Source organism: Helicoverpa zea, chromosome 31, assembly GCF_022581195.2.
Source record: "Helicoverpa zea isolate HzStark_Cry1AcR chromosome 31, ilHelZeax1.1, whole genome shotgun sequence".
NCBI lineage: Eukaryota > Metazoa > Arthropoda > Insecta > Lepidoptera > Noctuidae > Helicoverpa > Helicoverpa zea.
The window spans coordinates 17716830-17737568 of NC_061482.1; the positions used below are offsets into that span (position 1 = coordinate 17716830).

Consider the following 20739-nt stretch of genomic DNA (forward strand, 5'->3'; position numbering starts at 1 on the left):
CTTTAGATACCTATTTACATTGGGAGCGGAGGAGTTATTAAACTAACATGGGATTTCGTTATTTGCACGTTCCGGTTACTAGACGCCGAGGCCAGTATAGTTGGGTAAAATGAGCAGATCTTATAAGTATTACTAATTACAAAAGGCCCTAGTGGGGTCAACCAGGGCTGAAGCCTGCCGGTACTGATGGGTTTTTCGAAAGAGTTGTATGTAATGTAAAGTTACTTTTTTGTCAATAAACATTATTTTATTTTAGTTAAAGTGGCTTAAGAAAGAACATGGTGGGTTTTTGTCAGTGAGTCTAACACTCACGCTGCACCCACAGCGTTAGGGGTCATTTGATGATAACCCATTAGTAAAAAAAACGGCCAAGTGCAAGTTGGAATCGCACACGAAGGGTTCCGTACCATTATTAAGAAAATGAGAATAAAATTACGTTTGTCGTATGGGAGCCCCCAAAATATTTATTGTATTCTAGTTTTGAGTATTTGTTGTTATAGCGGCAACATAAATACATAATCTGTGAAAATTTCAACTCTCTAACTATCACGGTTCATGAGATACAGCAGACAGCAGACAGACGGACGGACGGACGGACAGAGAAGTGAAAACAATAGGGTCCCGTTTTACCCTTTGGGCACGGAACCCTAAACAAGGTGATACCTGGTTCTAAAATCTTCATACATCCTGTTGTATTTAATGACGCGGAACAAAGACCGTGGCGTGGCTGTCGTTGGCGGTTGGGTGGTTCTAACTGGAACCTGGAAGGTCTCACTGGTGTGAAAGTGGATGAGTCGAGGCGGGGCCCTTCGTCGAGGCACCTCCGTCAGTGGAATCCGGACCAGTGGCGCGCTGAATAATGGCATGCATAACACAAGCAGTGCTGACGTGCATACTCCGAGCATCCCACGATCAGGTCACCTGGAAGTTTCACATGTGGTAATGTAGCCCAGAATATTTATATCCATTTAAAACATTTAGGTAAACAATTTATTTGCTACACAAACACACGTTACATTACCAGGACAACAAACAGAATAAAAAAATGATGTGTAGCAGGAGACTCAGGGGCCCGATTCTGCTAAGTTAGTAATGTCAACATTGAATAGAAATTGAATCGCAATAGCAGTTTTAACCGTAGCGGGCTCCTGCTACTAATATAAGACCAATCGTATTCCAACGACATTCGATTGGTTTGCGATTGGTCTGCCATTTTGGTCTATACGGTAGTTTGCTCTACAATCATATTGGAATCGTAAATCATTTGCAGACAATATGATTCATTATTGAATCACAGAAACGGATGAAAACGTTTATTTAACAGAAAAAAAAATAGCGGAATACCACATGCGCTTCAATCGTAATTGAGTCGTGATAGGATCTCAGTCGGATGTGAATCGTATGTCGCTTAAGTAAAATTAGTAGAATCGCGCCCCAGCTCAGTATACGCTGTGCATGCAAGCACTTTTATCTAGTAAATAAATTGAACCTATACTACTTTAGGTAGGCACATCGCCGTGTCCGCCGAAAGACGTCCTCTGCTGGACAAAGGCCCTATTGAGTAGGCACGTATTTAAAAGTAAACAATCTTGTCAAGACTTTTTACACAAATAATAAATAAACTGTTTAAGTAATTAAGTAAATAAACTGGATTTTAGAAAAAATCATGTCAAGATAGTTTACCTATAGATAAGTGCCAACACAAAATCAGACGCACTGCAGATTGAGGCTTTAACGAAGAAAGTAGCCGTTCAAGTTCATTTGTGGTGTTTAGTCCTTCCCAGAGTTTAAAAAATAAAATGATGTTAGCCTACAAATATTGCACTGAATTTAGTACAAAAAAAAAAACTCTACGTTCAAATATCCCTTTCGTACAAAAGCATAACAATTGTAACACAATAAGCATAAATCACTGACAAGTAAACGTAAAAAATCTAAACTTTTATGTGCGCTCAATATTTCACTGCAATATAATTTGTTTGGCAACAAAGTTGTTTTTATACAAAGTATCAGTAGGTACTACCTGTTTTCCCGCGGTTTCACTCGCGTCCCGTGGAAAATATAGTTAATGTTACTCGGGAAAAGTTCTTTCACTGTTGGAAAGCGAGTGTAGCTTTCCAACAGTGAAAGAACTTTTTGGCAAACTTTTCAAATCCGTTCAATAGTTTCATCGGATCCATTTAGGGTACAAACAAACAGATAAAAAAATATTCGTGTTTATTATTAGATATTAGAATACATACATAGGTGTGTAGATGTCGTGGTAGTTCTACGTGAAATGTTTTTGCTATTTTCTGTAGTTGCATCGACTGTATAACACTTCGCCCACGCGTCAAGTCTCGGGTACTCTACGAAAGCCTCTTACTAACGTTTGTGGGACGTTTAATGATGTACTCAGAAGTACTACATAGGACTTTAATGTTGATAGTTGGATTCAGAAATAGTTCTGAGTAAAAAAGATCTTATAGCTGGGAAGTGGGAGATGAAAGGTGAATGTGCATCTTTTAATGGTGGTGGGACCATTAAAAGATGCACATTCACCTTTTACTTTTACATAGGTTGTTTGATGTTTTGATTTTCGAGAACTGCAAACTGTAATTCTTCAAGAAACAAAAATTATTATTATTTTTAGAATAAAAAATATTATAAACAATATTTAATTACCTTTTCAGTACCTAACGTCCAGACTCCATCAAAGCAGTAATTTTTTAACCAACCAATAGAATCACTCCACTCCTCTGAGTACCTTCTCCTTTGTTGAGATGATTGAATAACGAGATGTTTGAATAACGTAATTATATTGGTTGTTTAAGAACTTCACCGCTCCACTCTGCTTGATTTTAGTCTGGGCTGAATGTGTAATTGGTTGAGACAGGTAAGGGCAGAATTTTATCCACTCATTGTCCGTCTTATAAAGTCAAACAAAAAAATCCATAGTTGGATAATAGCGGTCGAGAAGGCCATAAAAAAGGGTGATCGTAAAAACGAAGAAATATGTCGTAAAACAAATTGTTTTTGTGTTATTCCTTAAAGCCATACATATTTCAAAGTTGTATTAATAATGCTTTAAAAGTACAAACGCTACAGCGTGTTTTGTGCTTTGACGGACTCAAATTGCATTTAGTTTAAGCCCTCAAGCAACGCTGGAAAAATGCTCAAAAAACTCAGGTTTTCCTATGCTACCTACATTTTTTTTGTAAAAGGCTCCAGATATAAAAATAAAAAAACGAGTCAAAAATGATTGAACATGTAGATCTGTATTCTTCATACTTTCATACCACGTCAAGTATATCGACCTCTTAATAAGTTCTATCTATGCTATATGTACATCAGTGTATCGACAATATTCATATCGACTTGGTCCTCACAAAGCCGCCGGCTTTGTTTGAGGAGTTTTCAACGAGAATCACTCCGGACTGAATGCATAATACATAAAACTAGTGACTTCCTAACTTTATACACAAGAGATCGCCAGGGCTGCTTTTATTAAACCTATCCATAAACATTATAGTCTGGAGCCCTGTTATTTTCAGTCTAAAATTTGATCTTAACTAGGAGTATCGCGTTGCTCGGGTTTGAGGAGTTCAGATAGGCAGTCGCTCCTTGTAAAACACTGTTACTCAGCTGCGTCCGGTTAGACTGAAAGCCGACCCCCACATATTTAGGAAAAGGCTAGTCAGGAGATGAATCTGTCATTTTAACATGCTGGAATAGAAAATAAAACAAATTTCTTGCTGCAAAGCTCGTTTTATCTTGCAAATGTATTTTACTAACGTCGTTTGTGTGGTAGATCCACACAAATGTTGAGGTTACTATATTTTTCGTAGGTACCAAGATTCTTCCGCAAAATCGTTAACAGTATCGTGCTCAAGAAAAACTTGAACAATCCTTGCCTTGGAACGACGTCTGCTCTGAATCTACACTATGGATCTCCGGCAGCGCTGTGATGCGGCCACTATGCTAGCTCTCGTCTCAAAACTGACATCAATTTCTCTCTATACATTTTCACTCTACTTTTTAGACCGTAAAGGTAATTAGAAACATTCTTCAAGTCCTGACTTGAAGTATCGTTGAGGTCCCTCGTCCTCTGTATTACATGGAATTTATGTGGTGTAGTAATGACCTTCTGTATCCAGCTGAGGTAGGGGCTGAGAGGCGTGTAGTGGCGGACGGAGGTCATGGTCTGGCTGCCAATGTGGACAGCTGCCACCTTGCCGTCGTAGAACAGCGGGCCGCCCGGGTCGCCTGGCAGTGTCATTTGTTCCGCGTTGGAGCACTTCGGAGCTGCGCACAAAAACGGCCCGAATAAGTAACCATTCGTCTTACAAGCAGTCGCGAGGCCAGAGCCGAGCTGGAGTGGCCTAACCTGGTCCTTTTTGAAATTCGTTTCGATATCTTTGGACCATTCTTTCTGTGTGAACCCGTAGCCAGCGAACTCGACGGCGTGACCTTCAATCACCTTGTAGTCAACTGCTGAGACCATGGCGTACGTCTTCATGGGCACCGTATTAACACATATGAGTCCTAGGTCCGGCCCCAGCATGTTAGTGGATGGTGGTTGCTCCGTCTGTAGGACCAGTCGTTTGGATTCAGTAACTTCGAAGGGTATCGTCATGTCGCCGAATTGTATGTGTGTGGCGGAGGTGAGGCAGCGTGCCGCGGTTAGAACCCAGTTGGGTGCGATGAGGGTGCCGGTACCTCGTCTATAGTACTTGATAAGTGCTACTACGTAAGGGTACTTCCCCTCGGAGTCGTCCACTCCCTTGTAGATGCGTCTTTGATCGATAGCCACCAAGTGACAAGCTTGTAACACTGTGAACACAAACGTGGCAGAATTCATTACAGTATTGTACCAGAAACAACTTGAAACAATTTTCTTACAATATGCAATTGCATTACATGAGCATTGCACTCATAAATATTTTATGTACTTAGTTATTTATATTTTATGTATTATATGCCAATACGTAGTTCACGTAAGATTTAACCAGTCAAAATAATTGCAAAAAAAAGTGAAAAAAGGTATTGTTAAAAATATCATTCATAAAAATGAAGCATTGTAGGAGCATAAAGCCGTTTTCAATCCATGGAGAAAAGGAATTTCATGTGGGCTCATAAACACCAGCCTACTGCTGTACGATGCATATAACAAATAACAGACATGGATGTAAGTATCTAAACCATCATCAAAACTGTAATCTCGATACAGCCAATCTCAAATCTTAATGTAGGTACCTAAGAACACAAGTTGTCAAACTTTTAAACCATAAAAAACTCATAACTTTCTGTTTATACCGAAGGAAACATTGTGTACAACTATTATATAAATATCTGAGTATACAGTGGCTTAATTCCGTTGCTTTTGTCAATAACATTAGAACAATAATGGTGAGCATACATTATTAGATCATAACGTTAGAGTAGAGCAGAGCATACACTGGAGGCATTATCAGCCGCACGCTCTATTAGCTCCTATTATCTCATTAATATGCAAAACTATTCAATAGGAGCGCGTTACTTAGTTTATCTCGCACATTACAATGAATTCCTGCTCGCATTTGTAACGGGTTCCAGATGATTTACTCGACCATTACTATAAATAATACAGAGCGATGTGCAGCTTTATGTGTGAATAATAAGATATCCTTGGCATATCTGTAAACATCTTCGGTTTCGTGATGTCGCCTAGTCATTCAACCTTCATTGAAATACTTAATATATGTATCTATACTTTTTAGAAAATCCTTCATGCAGGATGACAGACAATCATTTTCACGTGACATTATACATACCAAGATTACAACAATGTTGAAAACAGTAACAAAATATTCGCGGGATGTGAGCAGGCGCTGGAGGCGGCGGTACTCGTGGTGCCCGGAGGCGCCGGTGGACCCGAGCCTCAAGGTGTCCATCCTGCCCAACGGCGTGCGCATCGCTACGGAGCGGCGGCGCGACGCCCCGCTGGCGTGCGTGTGCCTCACCGTGGCGGCCGGCCCGCGCTACGAAACCCCCTGCACCAACGGCCTCACGCACTTCATCGAACACATGGCCTTCAAGGGCTTCCAATCCGAGGACAAAGCCGCGCTAGAGGATGCACTCATCTCCATGGGTGCCAAGATGACAGTTCGCACTACCAGAGAATTACAAGTATTCTCCGTGATTATACCCTCTGTAATTGCGACCCGTGCGATCGACAAACTGCACAAAGTCGTCACCGAACTCGATCTCAAGGACTATGAAATGAACCAGGAGCGCTGCAACATTGACATGGAGCTGGAGGACGCAGACGCTGATCCTAAACAGGTGGTGTTCGATTACCTGCACGCGACAGCTTTCCAAGGCACCCCACTAGGGCAGCGCGTCATCGGCACTTCTGAGAACCTGGAGCGGTTTGACGCCGACATGGTCAGCAGCTTCATGTGCGAACAGTACCAGCCATACAAGTTAGTGTTGTCGACGTCAGGCGACGTCAGCCACGACGCAGTCATGTCGTTTGCTGAACCGCGGTTTGGCGGCATACCGCCGCAGCCGTGCATCGAACCGGAGAACAGTATCAACCGGTACACTGGCTCTCAAGTAATATACCGCGATGATTCTATGCCTTTTTGTCATGTAGCTATAGCGTTTGAAGCGCCGGGGTATAGCAGCTCTAAATACTACTTCATGCTGCTTATGAAGTACATAATCGGTTCTTGGGATCGGAGTCAAGGAGGTGGAGTGAACAACGCTCCCCTGGTGGCGCGCGCGGCCGCCATGTACAAGACGTGTGAGCGGTACCACGCGTTCTACACAGCGTACCGCGACGTGGGGCTGTTCGGCGTGTACTTCGTCAGCGACAAGTGGCTGGTAGATGAGGCGCTGGCCTCCATTCAGGAGCAGTTTATGCATTTGTGTACAATGGCGCACCAGGGGGATCTCGACAGAGGAATAAACCACGTTCGCTTGAAGTTGGCGCGCAAACTGGACAGCGTGGTGAAGTCTTCACACGACATCGGCAAACAGTTGATGTACACCAATAGGAGGAAGTTGCTGCACGATATAGACGACAGTTTATGTATGTTCAGGGTACAGAACCTTAAGGATTTGGCGATGGAAGTGTTTTACGACAAGTGCCCGGTGGTGGCCGCGGTCGGACCCTCGGAGACGTTGCCTGAATATAACAGAATTAGGAGTGGACAGTGGTGGTTTAGAGTATAGTTTTGAAATAAAATGTATCCTTTCATCTCGTGCTTTTTAATAAAAAGTATATTTCAGTAATCAAGTCCAGACTCATTTATGTGTGTTCATCGTACAAGTAAAGTATAGCTCTTTAATACAATAAAATATGAATCAGCTAGCAGAGAAACTTCCAAGCCAGAGTTAGTCCGAATATCAGCATAATAATATTATCTGAACTTATACGTGCTATATTTCAGAGTGCGGCTCCGTAAAGCCGAGAATTACGCTCAGAAACTGTTCGAACAGTGGCGGTAGCCGATAGCTGTAGCCGGGAATCGAACTTGTGACCAATAAACGTCTATCGCTTTAGACCAGCGTATTATTTGCTTGGGTTATTAAAAGCTTTATGATGATGATGACCAATTTGGATGTATTTTCGAAGTATATGAAAAGAAGCTAGAATAAATTTAAATTAAATTTCAAGGAAAGAATCACAATTCAGTTTGCTATGCTGCTTACAAAATGTTCGTTTCGTGTCTAACGTTTATCATTTGCAGGTGCAGAGAACCAGCTTTTAATTACAGAAGCACCACTGAAATGTTTTAGATAGATACCTACATATTTCTATTTTGACACAACAATTACATTTGTACATTACTCAGAAGTTAATATTGTGTTTCACTACTGACATTACAAACAAGCCTTCTTCAACACCAATAAAACTGTCACAGCTATTTTTAATTAAATTAATTCTGAACACCACAAACGTTTAATCAAAGCTATGTTAACCCTCTTCCAACTAGCTGTCCGGGTGACAAGACAGCAGCCCTCAGTAGGAGGTACAGGGGGGTAGTTAGCCACACCGGTTACCCCCTAATAGGGGATGATTGCCCTCCCCCCCCTTCCTATTTGTTTACCCAGGTACAAACTTCCGCCATTTCTGAGATTACAGCGGACGTACAAACACATAAAATTGGACGGTGCCACATCGGCTTTGGAGGCTATCGAAGGGTATATATTAAGATTAAGTCTACATAGTGGGTTAAGTTCATTCGGTTTTAGTGGTTTGGTTCAAGTTTTTTTTTTAAAAAAAGGACCAATTTTTTGAGGATGACTGAAATTAATTATTCATTTGTTATTATTTTATACTTATGAGTTGAATATGATAATGATACCAAAATATTTTTCTAAACTTAGCAATTTTCTTTTTTAATGTTATTTTCTTATGTAAAGGTGTAAATAATTGTTTGCTAACCTAATGAAATAAAAAATAATACCTCACTGGGTTGCATGGTAATGCAATTGAGTGTAATCCTCTAATATTTTCGAGCACAAAATAAAAAAAAAGTACACAAAAGCAAAAATAGTCGTAGTCGTTCTTTGAGTGGTGCACTATTGAAATAACAACGAGCATTTGTTTTCATATTTTGGAGCCCCAATTAATAGACTGTTCTTGCGATGCCACAATCGAACAAATCAACAAGATTTCTGTTTGCATCCTAATGACTAGTTAACGTAAATAATGCTATAACAAACTTGCTGATCCCCGCGGTTTCACTTGACTCCCGAGGAAACTAATTCCCGCACCCGGATAAAAGTTTATTTCATTTCTCAGGCTCTAAACTACGTCAGTATCTGTTCAGTTGTTTTGGCGACCAAGAAAAGCAGACAGACAGAGTTACTGACATCCTTCTTTGGGGCTGTACCAGTAATTATTTTCAGGAAAAAGTGGCGAATAAACATTTTGACGAATATCTTCCTCATTTCTCTCTACGGTTCTCGTCTCTGCAGAAAATTTCAGACACACAAACGGTACGTTCAAACAGTCAACAGATGTCTTCAATTGGTTTTAAATCTTCAAGTAAAGGTCATTTGATACAATACAGTGCTCTGTAGGCACTTCCCGGGGAGCGTTTATGAGGGAAGCTATAACTGAGCGCCATCTTGCAACGATAATAAACGCCAATGTCATTATTAAGGAACAGACCTTCCTTATTCAATTGTTGATCGTGTTTATAGAGTGGCTGCTATCAATCCTTACTTAACTGGCTTCTGATTGTGGTTAATGAACATCTTGGTGATAAACATACAAAAGACAGCGAAACAAATAGTTATGAAGTCTTAATGTTCTTACATTATTGTAAAAAACTTAAAAACTAAATAATAACAATTAAAGGAGTAAATAACACAATGAATAATTAAGAACTTATGAATAATTAAGAACTTATGAAAACAAGCTTATGAACGGTCTTATTACGAAAAAGTTAAACAGATCTCCAATCTGTTTTAGAAAATTTTGCATGGAGAATTTTCGTGACTAACATCTGTCTAACTTTTTTGTAGTATAAGACCATACAGGATGAGAACCAATGTTTGTAGTTATCCGTTCTCTGCAATTACCGTATTAATCCACTCCAAGTACGGACTCACAGGAGTATACATTGAGTAAGAGTCCTCCACTTCTGTGGAGACGCCAACAATGCTGCCATCATGCGTCAGTGGACCGCCATAATCCGACACAACTGGCTCCTGACTTCCAATGCACTTCTGTACCACACACACCGATGGACCAGGGAATTCTTTGTCCTGGCACATCATCACAACACCAGAGCCCACTTTGTACCCTGTACCTGTAGGAAGCGAGTCATTCACCTCACGATCTTGGGACTTTTTGTCGACCCAAGGACGTTTTATCGCCCCAAAGCCAACACCTTTTCCCCGTTGGCGCTCTATTTTGCCCATTCGACGACTGACTAACTTAACTTTTGCTCTAAGCGTAGTGTTAAAGTTGAATTGCATGAATTTGACTTCGTGACCCAATAGTGCGAGGTAATCGATGGCTGACAACCGAGCGTAGTTAGGCGAGGACACAGCTTCGACCAGTGCAAGGCCTATGTTGTTCGCTCTTGGGCTGAGTGAGCTCCTGTCGTCCAAGCTCGAGTAGCAGCTTCGAGTGTTCTTGTGGCGGATTCGCTGGAGTATGGCGCTGTAGTTATAGTCCAGTATGTTACTCGTGTTACTGTACCGTATTCTTACAGCCATCTCTGCAAGACAGTGCGCAGTAGTCAGGACCCACCTGCTGGCGATCAAGGAACCAGCACAAAGGAAACTCCTGAAGCCACCTTCTCTTTGAATGCTAACCACGTAATTGAACTCGTTCCTTTGCTTAGTTATGTCCCCAGAAACCAAAGCAACCAGAGTTATCGCTAAACCCAGTGATTCCATATTGACTGGTTTTCAAAGAAATTGGATTAGATTTTTATCGGTCGTAAAGTTTTTATCGTTCGTTTTGGTAAGGCCGGAGGAGACGCGTTGAATTATTGAGCACTGCGCAAATCTGACAAATTGGGGACGAAGGTGTAGTGAGTAACTTTACGGAAAGGTTTGGTCTCAGGATAATGGACATTTTACTACAAACTATATGGAAGTTTATTTATTTATGCGCCACCGCATTCCCGAAAACACTCAAGAGAGTCTAAGTTATTTAGCTACCTGATTTTAACCACTCGGAAAAAAATATATACAATTCAAGCAAGTACAATCAACTCGTGAAACATTTACAATGGATTTATTAAAACAATTTGATCTCCAATAAACTAGTGAAACTCCCGTCTTGTCAATATTATAGTGAAGGAATAGTTTGTTTAATTCAACGATAGCGAAAGGCAATATCTGTAGACCCGCTCAGAAGTTAGAATATGCAAGGATTTTCATCCGGCTGGCTCGCCGGGCTACTGCCTCACCGGCTGCCGAGCTTATAATAAGGCAAACTACAGAATTGTTCGAGTACTTGTGGATCTTTCGCTAACTTTCCCTAGTGGTCGAGAGGGTGGAAACAATATTAATAATTGCAAGCTTTGAGGTACTGTGGCTTGAGTAACGGGATCATTATCATTGTTGCGAAGTAGTCCAGTAACTTGTGGCGTGAATAACAATGTCTGACCCGCACCAATATTTTAATGTTGAAAGCTCCTGTTTGATATACTTTTTAAATAAAAGCTTCTATTTAAAAGATCATTTACTTCGAAATACCATTAGCATGACACTTTCACAATGGTCTGCAACGTTATGACAAATGTTTGCTAGTATACTTATACCTAGCTACATTGATGTTCCCTGCTCACCGTAAGATGTCGCCATCAATATTCGTCACGTCGCCATTGTTACTCCCTCAACAATGGAATCAAAGGCGATATGATAACGATTCCGTTTCAATTTATGACGAACCTCCCTGCGGGTTCTGTTTGCCTGGTCTTTGTCAACAATTTGACAGTTTGTGACTGCCGCAATCTTAAAACTTAGGGTAAAATCGGATTTTAGTGTGGGGCTAGCCTCCTGTAGCGAATACTTATTTTGTAATCAGTGCACACAAAAAATGACAATATTGCGAATTATTTAAACAAGACATTGTCTAAGCACACTTAAGAATGAGAATAATATGTAGAATAATTCAGATAAAATATGTACTACTTACAAACAGCTACGATCGTTCGAAAGGGCGTACGTGTACAGTAAACTGCACCTTAGCCCAAAAGTAATAAGTACGATTTTCCTATAAAACTATTACCACTGATATGAATTTGACTGTGTATGAAATCAATCGATCGGTTTACTAACTAAGGAAAAAAAAAACGAAAATCGTTTGTCAGTGTGAACGGGATGTTAGGGAGGTTGGTATTCAATGTGAAAGAATAAGCAAATCATGATGAATAAAACTACGATTAAAAAAATAACACTAACGATATATTTAGGGATAAAAATATACAGAGTGAGTCGTACCTAATCAAATTAAATACGTTAATATATGTCGATTAGCACAAATAAAAAAAATAAAATATGTCAAAATAAAAAAAAATGATTTTAAAATAAATATAATAATAATGAACGAGAATTAGAACATCATATACGAGTCAGTTATTACAAACAACTGAAATTCACCCTTGAAAACTGACAGCTGGTCAAAACATTCGATACTCATAACTTTATCTCTGCTTTACACATGATGTTCTAAATTATGAAAACGAAAAGTGACTCCTGTGGCTAAACCCCTCAATGGATTAGGTTATTTTTTTACAATTCGCCATAGAATATCATAAAATATATGTGATAGGATTTAATGTGATGTGAATAATGTGACACACAGAAGTACCTAAATACAAATCAAAAATCTGCCTCAATAAAGTAGTTATAATTAAAGTTACTATATAATAAAATTACACTATATAACTATTTATGTATAAAATCGTTCACAAAACAGAACATGCACAAATCATATCAAATCGAATTTAGAATACTATAGATCCAGTCGAGGTAAGGGCTGACCGGAGTACAAACATTAGACGAGTTATGAGAAATACTAGTAGCAACCACACCGATAATTTTACCATTTTCTAGCAAAGGCCCACCCGAGTCCCCTTGAGCCACGGGACTCAGAGACGACACACATTTCGGAACAACACATATTATGATGCTGGACGTCTTCTTGAATTCCGAAGGACAGGATAAAATTGCACCCTCGCCAACTTGCAACGCCCGTTTTTGATCGTCATCTGGTTTGCTGGTCCTCCCGCCACCCACGTACTTCACAGGTAGACCGATCATAGTCAAGTAATCCACTGCAGATAATATTCCGTATCTTGGGAGGGTGACGTCATTAAAGCGCACAAGACCTACGTCATTGAGGAACGTGCGGAAAGACGGTCCCTCGGCGAGTGGCCCACGAGAAGTGGGGTGTGGAAAGTATTCAGTAACTGCAGTGTATGATCCGGTCTCCAGGGGTGATACAGCATGACTTCCATGCCAAACGTACAATGGCGGGGCTGATCTTATGGTTAAACAATGTGCTGCAGTAAGTGCATAGTTTTTCGTTATGATGGAGGAAGTACACTGTCTTAAAAACGAAGTTTTTGGTTCTGGAATTGTAATTAGCATGGCAATGAACGGGTATGCAGCAGTTTCAGCATCTTGAGCATGATGGATTCTGAGTTTCGGTGTCACTTGACGAGGCCATGGTGCTTTCTTGGTGGTTTTACCTGATTCACTTTTGTAACATAACAGAAGTAATAGTACGGGCAGTTTTAACATTTCCGTAGCGTTAGAGCGACTAATGTTTAAATGTCGTGAAAAAGCAATTGAATTGTTTATTTTATTTAAGTGCCGGCTTACGAATTGTAACAACAAGTGATTGTAATATTTTATGGTTTGTGCAATATATGTACATATTTATTACGACTAGCGGTTTCCTGTGGCCATGTTTATAATCTTTTTGTAACAATGTTCAGTAGAGCACTCGCAGAAAACTTTCATTAACATTCGATTAACACAGACCTACATCAGTAAATTGACTCACTACAGAATTCAAGATAAACTTCACGCGCTTCTTCTTTCCTATCTCTCGAATCGACAGCGAAAAGTAGTCATTAGCGGCTGTTAATAGTCATAATAACGTGTAGTTGTGCAGCTAACATAAGTAAAAAACGCAACGCTTGTGTATTTTGATTATTTATACAGTATAATTATTTAAAGAAACCAATATACTCACGTTGCCTTCTTCTTCGAAAAATCACAGTTGACCGCAAATACATCAATTCACTTTTAAAGAGATACTCATTCCATTAACACTCGCTCAAAATAGAGATTTCAAGATTCAGATTTACTTAATAAAACAAATCTTTTTTTCTTCTTACAGATCAATTGAAAGCGGATCTGATTTCTGCAGTACACGGTCTAATCGCAATATAGTTTACTTCACACGTGCATTCACCACGAAGATCCGGCAATATATTGTGATGAAACTGTACATTGTATATCCCATCCGGCTTAGAGAGACCGTGTGAACTTAGCGCGCGTGAATGATTTTATCTATAGTAATATTATAAAGCTGAAGAGTTTGTTTGTTTGAACGCGCTGATCTCAGGAACTACTGGACCGATTTGAAAAATTATTTCAGTTACATAGCCCTTTTATAGAGAAAGGCTATAGGTTACTTTTATATCCGGATCCGTACAGAGGTTCCTACGGGATAATATGGAAGAAACCGTTGGCAGAAGCTAGTGTGATGTAAGAGGATAATAAGTTCTAGTTGTCGCATAGTGCGACTACTGTGCACGAGGTCCCAGGTTCGATTCCCCGGTCGGACCGAAATCGCTTTGTGGGTTCTAGAAATTGTCACAAGGCAACCCGAAGCCTGGAAGTTGGCGATTGATACACCCGTGCATCGGATAGCACGTACATGTTGGTCTAATCTCTCTGGTCGTGTTGTATTGAAGTGCACCTGTGTCTGCGCAAATGCTTGTGCACTATAATATGTCCTGCGCAGCTAGTTGGTTTCCTGACAAAAGAACAGCCGCCGTGACTTAAAGTCGAAAACATTTAGAAGTGAATAGTATTTATTCAAGAAATGACGTCCACCCCATTTCACTTTGTCCTCATAATGGCGTTGGCTTAAATGCTATACATTCCCCTGAACACACGACAATAGCGTTGCATGAATACGCATGGAATGATTGTCTTGCGTTAGTGTTGTTCTTGACTGTGTTCCAAATTTCCTGATATCCCAGTCCTAATTAATGAGGCTCATAACAATTTGCGTGGCCGTTGCCCTGCCGGTATTTGGAACCCCCTGTATCTAAACACAGGGTGTGCTATTACGATTTGAGGTGGCAATTCAGGAATGAGGCCGTTGGTGAGAAACTGAATAATAATTCCATATTTTTGTTTTAAATTACTGTTAATAATGTTGGCTGTGGATAATAATAGTTAAAAGTACTGAATTGGTTACGAAGGGCGGAAATAAAAATAGAATAAAGTGCTTCGCTGTAATATGCGAGTGTTGTTTGAACATCTCTTGCGGTCGTTACAGGTAGTGAGATGCCAGAAGTTCTGACAACCAGTCTTACCTAGGGGCATTGAGTTGCCCGGGCAACTGGTTTGAGGAGGTTAGATAGCGCAGTTGCGCAGTTGTCTATAGTAACGTGTTTGAATAAATGTGGTGTTAAATACAGAGACAAGCTTTTACTATAATGTTTTGTTCAGTAATTGATAACTAACTAAATATATTACATTGATTTCCTGACTTTCTTAACGCATGCGATGACGAGTAAAATTATAGGTAACTAGCTTTTGCCCGCGGCTTCGCTCGCGTTAAGAAGTATTATTATTAATTAGGTATGGTTTTTGCGGCTTTACTTTTGTTTAGCGTGTGTAAAAAATTAGGGCCTACACAACTTCTTTGTACACAATATTCTTTACTAATCTGTCATTAGGCGCTAAAACTATTAAGTTATTGGGTGAACTTACTCGTGAGCAAGCAACATAAAACTGTCCATGAGAGAAGCAATGTTCTCTCAAGTCAATACCCGCAAATTTGAGAGTTTTCCCCTGAGACTTATTTATTGTCATGGCAAAGCAGACTTTTAGGGGAAACTGTAATCGTTTAAATTCGAACGGGATATCGTTAGGTATTAATGGGATTCGTGGTATAAATACAGTTTCCCCTGTTGCACACCCAGTTAATATAGCGGCTTCCACTATATTGCGATGTAACGCTTTCACTTGCAGTCTCGTACCGTTACAAAGTTTTGGTGGTTTTAAATTTCGCAACAACATAATTGGAGTACCCACGCGCAGAATAAGCTTATGATAAGGCAAACCTGGCGGTTTCAATGAATTTAAAAATTCTACAGGGTAATTAGTAGCGTCATCCGTATTAACTACAGTATCAATCGAAGTATAGACCTTTTCTTCGCCCTCAAACGACATGAGCAGGATATCGTTGATAGCTGCTGCTTGATCGTTCTTTGGAGTAAGTATGGCACGCTCACATAACCATTCAATAGGCTTGTCATGTATGTATATGAATAATGTCTGGATAAACTTTAGACAGCAATTCTTGAACCGTAGTAACAACTGTGCACAATTCTTCCGGGATAGTTAACATGCCATCAGACGATGGAAAATCACCATTACCGATTTTAAGAAGGAGATCTGAAAATCTACCAGCAGACTCATCCCCGCCCAAATGTGCTCTTAGATTTTTAGAGAGCTTAAGAATATTAACCTGGGGCCACAAATTAGATTTCTTAATGCACGACTTTACTTCGTCAGCTCTGGTTACTTTTGGCACCACTGGTAGAGACTGCCGAAAGTCTCCGGCCAGCAAAACTGTTACGCCACCCATTAATTTTGTGTTATCCCTTATATCCCTTAGTGATCTGTTTAAGGCTTCAATACCACCTTTATGAGCCATCGTTATTTCGTCCCACACGATTATTTTTGTACTCTTTAAAACTTCAGCAAAATTACTTTGTTTGGAGATGTTGCAAATGGGAGTCTCGGCTGTGATTAAATTACAAAATGCACAGCGCCATCTAATAGCAGTAGGCAGAACTTCTCAACATTTAGAACTAAACATTATTTTGTTCGTTCCATTACGTACTGATAGGTTCAAACTAATACATTTTACATCCTTCATCATCCCTTATTTTATCACCCGTGGGGGTTGAATGGGGGTTGAATTAATCAAAATCGTATTTAAGCGAACATCATCATAAAATTCTGATTCGTCATCAGGACTTCTTCATAAAATCTAAGAAGATGTATACAAACTTTCATTCCCTATTTTATCCCCTTAGGGATGGAATTTATCAAAATCCTTTCTTAATGGTTGCTTACGCCATAGTAGCTTTATGCATGCAAAGTCTCAGTCCGATCGGTTTAAAATTGACAAAGTTTCATACAAACTTTCATCCCCTATTTTATCCCCTTGGGGGTAGAATTGATCAAAATCCTTTCTTAGCGGATGCCTACGTCACAACATCTACCTGCATGCCAAATTTCAGCCCGATCCGTCCAGTGGTTTCAGCTGTGCGTTGATAGATCACTATGTCAGTCAGTCAGTCAGTCAGTCACCTTTGAGTTTTATATATTTAGACTTAACAGTAAAGCAGTTTCTAACTGTTTTGTTTTTCCTGTGAACAATATGTTAAGTTATACATGTTTGTACTAGATGCCTAACGATATCGAGCTTATTAAATGTTTACTTAAATAGCCTGCTACTCACTATACAAGCAGCTTCGCGAGGTAAGTGTAGTTTAAGGTTCACCAGAAAGTTCAGTTCAAATAACAATAACGAGGCAAAAATTAGTTACAAAATATCCCTCTTTTACCCTTTGCCTAGAGAGGGGGTTGAAGACGTGCGTAATGCGGACGGTAGTAATATTGTGTGGCAGATACGAGTGCCAATGACACAGTAGCTTGGTTAAATTGAGCTGTTCCCTCGGTTTCACTTGCCTCCCGAGGGAACTACTTCGTGCAGCTGGATAAATAGTAGCTTTTGTTTTTCTCTCAGGCGTTAGAACATCTGTGTCCCAAACATTTGAATCGATTTGGTGATGACATGAAAGCTGAATGATTTTCTATGTTCATCTTCTTTTTCATCTAGTATCCTATTGAACTTGAGAAAGAAAAGGAATTACTTTATTATAATTTTTGTAGACCTATTATGGTGATTTTTTTTTTACCTTTTTTTTCATTTATTTATCATATTTACAATAAATACAGGATATTTACAATATTGTAAGTAGATTTAATAAACCATTCTCAATGGTATCGCAATTATCATTGAACGCTACGTAACTTAAGTAGTTTCAAACTTTAAAATACTTTCTCTAATACCAACTGTAGAACTGTTTCAGAACTAGTCTAGACTAATTAGTGGTCTGAATGCTCTATGGCGTGACTATTGAAACATCGACGTTTCCTTTAAATTGTTTCATTTGTTTGCATGTAATGTAGCACTTGATAGACAAACGGTATAGGTACATGAAAATAAAGTCACAGTACATTTATGGCAAACACTAGCTTCCATCAGCGGATGTACTTACGTCCCGTGGGAACGACTTCGTGTACCGAGATAAAAGCATGCAATAATAAGTTTATAAACCTTCCTCGATTATTAGATGACGTCGTGTTCACATAGCTATGGTAGTACATTATTTTATCTATGCTAATACTAACCGCTTTCCCGTGGTTTCACTCGCGTCCTGTGAGAACTGCTGCCTCTACCGAGATAAAATACACCCTGCGTTATAATGCTACTCGGAACGAGTGTAGCTTTCCAAATGTGGACGAATTTCTCGGACCCGCAGTTTCTGAGATTATTATGTTCAAGCAAACAAAGAATCTCTTCAGTTTTCTAATATTCGTAATAAGTTGCTGATAGACCGAGCACAGGCCCTCGGGGTCTTAAAATATAACTCTAAAATTGCAATAGTAGGTACTATAGTGGTTCTTATGTATGAAGTAGGTAATTACCAACGAAGTTTGTAGAAGCGACTGTGTCTAGCAACACTAGTAGCCTTAACCAAACAGCTGCCGTTTCTAGTATTTGCGCTCGCTCCACCACGGGGCTGTTGACTCACAGACTATTAAATCGAGGTAAAAACGTTTTTTCCTACTGTTTTAAGGAAATTAAAAAAGTCCCGCGGTAAGTTTGAATAATGGATGCTCAGGACTTTTGACACTTTTTTAACGCTTTTTCCTTGATAAGTATCACAAGGCCACTTTTGGGAGGCAAGTTATTTTTATTCTGGCATTTCGTGTGTATTATTAAAAGTATCTATTTAAAACAAAAAAAACTTTTTTTTTTAAATACCCAAATCCTGCGAGTTTGTTTTGCTGTGTAAACGTAGAGTGGTTTCAGGTTTCGATTTTTAGAAGATATTTGGGAAAATGTTTTTCTTACGCTACAGAATTTCCGTCACATTTTAATGGAGAATGTTGGGAACAGTTTTAGAAATTGGTTGTCAATATTAAGACTGTTTGAACAACCGTCGAGCTTCGCTTGTCATTTTATTCATCGTCATTTGATTTACCGTTCAGGCCGAGAAAGAAAAGGAAATGGATTCATGGAGACAATGGGGGGAAACCTATGTTTTCGAAAGAAAACATTTAAGTAACAGTGCTGAAGCCAGTATTTAATAACTGATAATCATTCTGGAGTGGAAAAAGGATTATCGAAAAGGTGAAGACTGTATTATGTGCGATAGATTCGGCTGATTAGATACACTATTATCTCATTCTGTACGAATGCTTAATAGCGAAAGGCAGCGAAGGTAGCAAATAATTTTTATCCCACCATCCCGGAAAGAATAGTTTTACCCTTTGATATCTGAGCGCAAAAGCCGTTTTTATCCTCTAGAGCGGCAAAGTGATTTGAATTTAGAACATCGTGTGCAATACTCCATGTGTGACAATCTTGATAAGACTTTTCAAACAAATACATATTAAACAAATAAAATACTGCTTAAATTAATTATTCGATTAATTAAGTAATTATTATTATTGTTTTTACATAGATATTTACCGTCTTACCACAAAAACTTTTTAACGTCAGTTTAAGACTTGTCTAAAAAAATGTCAAATTATGACGTTGACATATGGTTCATTTTGGAGCCACATTTTTTTTAGACAAGTGTAAAACAGTGGTTAAAGTTTTTGTAGTAAGGCCATTAACCTCGTTTGATTTTTAAACTGAGTTTCCCAATAAATGAACTTTACTAGATACTTCTTTTAATTTGATACTTATATGGCGCACATATGAGTATCCATTTTGTTTTTTGCATTTAGTAATTTCCTCGATGAGGTGGGATGAAAAGTTACGTGGTGCACTCGAGTGCAAAGATTTTTCACCTTGTGCTCTTTTGATTCCCTCGCTATCGCTCAGGATTCTAATTATTGAAACACTCCCTGCGCTCGTGTTTCAATTTTAGAATCCTTCGCTTGCTCGGTCATCAAAATTGAGCCCGCGGTTAAAAAGCAACTTTGCACTCTTGTATAACAAATAACTATTAACACTTTTACTTTCAGATTACATGGCTAAACGATATAAACGTGAAATTCCACAAATATTAGTACAGAAGTTAAAACGTTTGGACGTGCAAATATTTGTTAGTTGCTGGCAACGCACAAAATGCCAGGATTTTGTTGGAAAACTGCGAACTGTATTTATTTGGCGCCTTTCCGTGAAGTTTATTCTATATGTTAGAGCTACATCGGTTACTTTGTTTTTGTTGATACTCGCGTTTATTTAAAAAATCCGCGTAGTGCTAAGCTGTGTTCACATGATATTTTTAACTGCAGTGCAGGACTTTTTATGCTTACATAGAGCATAGCATTAATCCCATGCTGTGTTAGTATTATTTAATCACTATGCATGCCCAGGCTTATGTGGACTGGCGATATCAGAATTTTCAGTTTAGGTTACCTCAAGATGTTTTCATTCCTTAGTTACTGATGTCCAAGAAATACTTAGAAAATACTTCAGATAATGATAGAAAAGTTAAATTCTTACTTGCCTGAACTGGAATTGAACCTACACTCTCTCCTGAAAGGATGGTGCTTTAACCACTAGGCCGTGTATATATGTATTGTAATGAAGTTGTGTGAGTTAGCAGCGGTGTTGGGGTGTCAGACTCGTACTGACTAAACCCGTCGTGTCCCTTCGTAGGCCTTTTATGTACCAGGGCCGCGGTAATTCTTCCGAACAATCCCGCAGCCCCTAGCCCCACATCAAGATTTTAT

At 39.3% G+C, this 20739-nt stretch overlaps 3 protein-coding genes across 3 annotated transcripts; 1 reads left to right on the forward strand and 2 right to left on the reverse strand.

The window, feature by feature from the left end:
• Nucleotides 1–3955: 3955 nt before the first annotated feature.
• LOC124645384 (serine protease ami-like) lies at nucleotides 3956–4840 on the reverse strand. The gene has a single exon (XM_047185186.1). The coding sequence runs from the start codon at nucleotides 4838–4840 to the stop codon at nucleotides 3956–3958; it is 885 nt and encodes a 294-aa protein (XP_047041142.1).
• Nucleotides 4841–5805: 965 nt separating this feature from the next.
• Nucleotides 5806–7233, forward strand: LOC124645385 (cytochrome b-c1 complex subunit 1, mitochondrial-like). The gene has a single exon (XM_047185187.1). It carries the CDS (start codon nucleotides 5806–5808, stop codon nucleotides 7195–7197), a length of 1392 nt encoding a protein of 463 aa, XP_047041143.1. The 3' UTR covers nucleotides 7198–7233.
• A 5199-nt stretch (nucleotides 7234–12432) lies between these two features.
• Nucleotides 12433–13242, reverse strand: LOC124645073 (chymotrypsin-2-like). The gene has a single exon (XM_047184813.1). The coding sequence runs from the start codon at nucleotides 13240–13242 to the stop codon at nucleotides 12433–12435; it is 810 nt and encodes a 269-aa protein (XP_047040769.1).
• Nucleotides 13243–20739: the final 7497 nt, after the last annotated feature.

What these genes read in the sequence shown, in the direction of transcription:
- LOC124645384 (XM_047185186.1), bottom strand. Translation starts at nt 4,840, where the DNA reads ATGAATTCTGCCACGTTTGTGTTCACAGTGTTACAAGCTTGTCACTTG.
- LOC124645385 (XM_047185187.1), top strand. Translation starts at nt 5,806, where the DNA reads ATGTTGAAAACAGTAACAAAATATTCGCGGGATGTGAGCAGGCGCTGG.
- LOC124645073 (XM_047184813.1), bottom strand. Translation starts at nt 13,242, where the DNA reads ATGTTAAAACTGCCCGTACTATTACTTCTGTTATGTTACAAAAGTGAA.